A 5,000-nucleotide genomic window follows, 5' to 3' on the forward strand; every position below is an offset into this window, starting at 1 on the left:
TTCATCATGTCTCCAAAATACAAGGAATAGGATTCAGGATCTCTGAATCCGTACCGAGTAAATCAAAAGACACAAATCCATAAATAGGAGTCTGTTAAGAACTCAGGATTAACATCATCCTATATATGACCATCGGTAGACTCAATTAGAATTTCTATACTTAACGGAATTATTAGAAATTCATATTGTGTCTGTGTCCTTGTTCCACATAATCTCATTATGCGAAATACACTCATTCAATATCTTGCCATATTAACAGTGCGGATAACACCGTTCCATTCTAAATGGGAATGACATGTATTAATAATGTTTTAATTAAAGATTCTGAACTTTAATTAAATTCATTATGAACATTGCTTTTTGATTATTATCCTTAAACATTATCCTCTCGTATATAACACTTATATACAGTGTTTAAGGTTACATAAATAATCATGGAATTTTCATTGATATTCACAAAATATTCATAAATATATGCACATAAAATAATGAATAAACTATTTTATTAAATAAATAATAAATATCCTATTACATCTCATGCTTCTAGGACACCATTCCCAACAGTTGTATATTTCTTTTGAGAGGATTACAATTTACATCAATTGTTCTTTCTCATTCTTTTTTCTCTCGGATCTCAACCCCTTTCCTGTATGGGGTCTCGCCCTTTTTATATTGGGGGCTTCCTTCGCTGGGTTGATTTCCTTTGTAGGCAGAAGCACTCAAGTGCTCTCCCTTTTTAGGCCCAGACGTAGCCTACTAATTACTTGGAGTACTGTTCACCCAGCCAATTAGTCTTTTATTACGGCTCTGTGCGTTCCTGTAACCCTTTTCTGTCCCCTGTGGGGCGGTTTAAGGGTTCGCAATAAATGCATGCCTTGCAGTCATCCCTCACTTCTGTACGCAATTTGCCACGTCAGATTTTTCCCCAAAGAGCATTCCCCCCGTCGCCAGTGTTGCTTAACCCAACTGTCCTTCTTGGCGGTTAGTTCCACAGTCGAGAGATTTCTATGTCCTAAGGGCGACGGTACGATCTGTCGACGCCAGAAGGAATCAACGCCCTAAGTTGGACTTTTCACTTGGGTTCTTCATAACAGAACGGGAGGGAGCCCCAGACGTCGAGGGTTGTTGCTTTGCAATGAGTAGTTAAGGCTACGTGTCATATTATCATTTTTTCACGTGTCCTTCACATTTTCCCACACAACAGTAGTTTAGCATAAACTTTGTGCATTTTTAACCCCGAAAGGGAGCTGTTATCCATGAACTTTGAGCATGTTTTTCAGATATCTATCATTCTTCGGAAACCATAATAGTAATTTTTAGTCGATATTGATTACAAAAATTTATTGTTAGTTTATTTGAACAGGTTTTCATAATTTTTAATTTACAGACAATAAAGCAAAAATCTTGAATCCAAGGGTGTCCATGAGATCGTCACGGATTAACAGATGGTCCCAAACCCTATATTACCCAATATTTACTCACCTCGTTTATTATACTACTATATTTTTACATTAAATATAGTATAAACAATCTTTTATATATAATATACATATACATTTTACTCTGTATGATGTTATATTATTTATGATACATGATATTGCGTCTGGTTCCCAAAACCCAATAGCAGCACTCTTCACTTTTAGAAAGGATATGTTGCCTTCTATATGAAAGTTTAAAATTTGAATAAATAAGCAAATAAAAAAGAAAGAAGCAAAAAGAGTCCAAAAAGCCAATAATACATTGAGCTGTCAACTTTATTATACGATAGTTGTATCACATTCTCCTTTCTCTACGAGACCAATAATTTGCTCACCGAATTCACCACTAAAAACAAAAAACAAAAAAACAACACCAGCCACCACGTTTATAGTGGCTCTTTCCTTCACATAGCATATATCAGTCATAAGTTGCTGTCTGAGCCAAGTTAGGAAATTAGACGAACCAACCAAATTTATATGATGATATATTTGATTTCGTTGAAGAAATCATTTATAGTTTGTCGGAATAATTCGTTAATTTGACCAGCTTTCTACATGCAATCTTTTTTTATGAGTTTTTTTTTCCTTTAAATTCATGCAACATTGATCATATAGCTTTTGGAGTGTCACAAACTTATATGCTCTAATTACTTCAACAAACATTTCTTTTTTTCGTCAAACAAATATAAATATAAATTATTGAATTCCCTGAGGAACCCCAAATTTTTTTTTTTTTTTTTTTTTTTTTTTGGCTTGGACTACATGACAAAACCCCACTTGGTGTTAAGATAATGTTATACAGTCCAATGTAACGAATCCTATAACATTTGTACCGTGTAAGTTTAGAATGGTTGAGCTGGCTATTGTTACTTTTCTTTGGTGAATTTACTAATTTAGACTATGATTAGAGCATCATACCAACCATGAAAAGTTGCACTTAAGAACATTAATTTATTAAATTAGAATCTCAAGCGAATCCACACACATCTGTGGCTTTTCACTGAAATTCGCAATTGGAGAAATTCTACTTTCCGTGACTAAACTTACGAACTTATGAACCGTTCAAATTTTCATTGAATTCTGTTAAAGTGTGGTATTTTCTTACTCTAATACGAGTATAGTATGACTTGACACTTTATAATTGTGTCTTACCTGTAGTGATTTTTTTTTTCCCTATATCCTATATCACACCCGTGTTTTTATCACAGATTCACACCCGTGTAGTCCGCCCCAATTTGCATCCGAAATGTGCTTTGATGATGATAATAATTCCATATCCTATCACACAGAATTCTCCCTTCTTTATCAATGTATATACATCGATATAGAACTAATCATTACACTATACAGTAATTAGAAAACGACAATTCAGCAAAAATTAGAAAAGGACAATGTGATTGGAGTATCCTCATGCATAGAATTTATATAACCTTAAAACGACAGATTGATCACGGGAGTGAATACAGAACATAACAGCAACCATAATTCAAATTTAAAAAAAAAAAAAAAAAAACAGAGAGAGAGAGAGAGAGAGAAATGTTCACAAAATAAAATGAAATAATGAACAATTCATACCCTCATGTGCAAGGGAGGAAAATCACAAACCATAACTTGTCCCTTAGCAAAAACATGCAGAGCTGTATTATCCCAAGTCCCAACACCTTCCAATTGTCCATTTTCACCTGGTGGGGTCCAGTCACTCCTCACACTAGTACTTGTCCCCACCACTACTTCCTTACTTTCTTTTTCTTTCTTTCTTTCCTTCTTTCTTTCTTTCTTTCAACACCCCAAGAAAATAGATAAGTATAGTCACATAGATATACCATTTTGAAGCCTTATTAATCATGAACCTCCTCATACTCTCATAATTCCTCCTAGTTTCCCTCTCTCTTCTATCCTTTTCTCCTACTCTCAAGCACAAAAAAGATTACTCACTCATTTATTGCAATCAATTTCCTTATCATTTATGGCTTCCTTTGAGTCACCACTCCCAAGAATAACAATCTTTATAGCTTTCATAACTTTTTGCTATAATTCTCATTACATCAACATCTCATTTGCCTTGGCTTCTCAACCAGAAGATATTCATGATCATATTCATATCCGATTCTCTACTATCTCAGCGGCTCCTGCGGTTTTGCCTGGATCACCAATATCTTCTGACCATGCCTTGTCTCCAACTCTATCACCAGACATTACTCCTCTCTTTCCCACACCAAGGAAAGAGCCACTCTCTCCGTCGGAATCCTCTCTCCCCACCATTCCTTCCAGCCCGAGCCCTCCGAATCCCGACGGCGTCATCGCCCCCGGTCCCGGTGTGGCGTTTCCGCCATCAGGCTCTCTGCTTACTTCCACTGCTAATTCACCTTCATCATGTCATGAGTTTCTCACTACTACTCTTGTTGTTCTGTTCATGACTTTGGTGGTTTCTTGCGCAATGTGAGAGAAAGTGAGGGACTTTGTTGGTGGAGCTGGTGATGATTCAGATTCAAAGAAAGAAGAAAAAGAAGAGATGGGAAGGTTTTTTTTTTTTCCTTCAATTATTGTTTCTAAGTGGTTCAACTTTTTTTTTTTTCCTGTAGTATTTAGTTTTCTTTTTTCCTGTCTGTTTCTTCAGTGTGATGTTAGGTGGTGGATGGTTAGTGGTGGTGATACATTGGCATTTTTTGTTAATTGTGAATTGTGATAGGATATGCTTACCGGGAAAATAAAGTATATAGTAAATAAAAAGCTGCTGTTCTCAATGTGTGTGTGTGTTTTTTTTTTTTTAATGTGTCTAAAGTTAGTGATCAGTTCCTTTTTTGTTAAGACTGAATAAAGTTAGTGATCAGTGGAGACCTGAAAAGGGTTCAGAACAAGGTTCCCATTTTTTGTTCTTTCTGAAGGAACAAGGTTCCCTTCTTACTCCTTGGTTAATTAGTAGTTCTTTATGTAGTCCATTTTTCAATTTGATCTCTTCTTTTTGGAAGAGAACCATTGGATAAGCTGAAGCAGCATTACCGATTAGGCGTCTATTTTGATTATTTATATGCATGTGAAGCAGGTATATATATATATATATACACATATATTTTCAAGGATCAAGTGGAAGCATAACATCAACACCAGAAACATAAATACTAATCAAACAATAATTGAATTACATAATATGTGAATAAACCAGGAGAAATATCGACAGTGATGGAAAACTACAAAAAGGAAAACACTTGCTTTTTAACTTTCTAACTAGAGTTAAGGAGCGAATCCCCTAGGTAGTATAGACTATATATCGACATTTCTATAGATTGTGTGTTCTACATATTAAGCTAACGGCAGACTGGTTTAAAAAAAAAAAAAAAACTGCGTACTAGTTAGTCTAAAGAGCAACAACGGGATACTTTTGAGAGCCACTAAAAAACTTCCCAAAAAGTCCCTCCTTTAATTTGTTCAACTCAAAGGGACTCTTTTGCCTTTTTGGGGAGTCTTTTGCAAGAGACTTTCTCAGCTTCACATTCTCTTCCTTGAGCATGTCCACTGCCATAC

General features: G+C 35.3%; 2 protein-coding genes across 2 annotated transcripts in view; one reads left to right on the forward strand and one right to left on the reverse strand.

Moving 5' to 3' along the window:
• Positions 1–3,267: 3,267 nt before the first annotated feature.
• On the forward strand, positions 3,268–4,029 carry LOC21403360 (classical arabinogalactan protein 26). The gene has a single exon (XM_010114433.2). It carries the CDS (start codon positions 3,445–3,447, stop codon positions 3,919–3,921), a length of 477 nt encoding a protein of 158 aa, XP_010112735.1. The 5' UTR covers positions 3,268–3,444; the 3' UTR covers positions 3,922–4,029.
• Positions 4,030–4,598: 569 nt separating this feature from the next.
• LOC21403361 (protein NETWORKED 3A) overlaps positions 4,599–5,000 on the reverse strand; it is a 3,037-nt gene continuing 2,635 nt past the window's right edge. Inside the window, exon 2 of the mRNA XM_010114434.2 lies at positions 4,599–5,000. This exon is cut by the window's right edge and continues 525 nt beyond it. Within this exon, the coding sequence (XP_010112736.1) occupies positions 4,834–5,000 (167 nt within the window). The 3' untranslated portion in view covers positions 4,599–4,833.

Source organism: Morus notabilis, unplaced genomic scaffold (assembly GCF_000414095.1).
Source record: "Morus notabilis unplaced genomic scaffold, ASM41409v2 Scaffold264, whole genome shotgun sequence".
In the NCBI taxonomy this organism is placed as follows: domain Eukaryota; kingdom Viridiplantae; phylum Streptophyta; class Magnoliopsida; order Rosales; family Moraceae; genus Morus; species Morus notabilis.

What these genes read in the sequence shown, in the direction of transcription:
- LOC21403360 (XM_010114433.2), top strand. Translation starts at nt 3,445, where the DNA reads ATGGCTTCCTTTGAGTCACCACTCCCAAGAATAACAATCTTTATAGCT.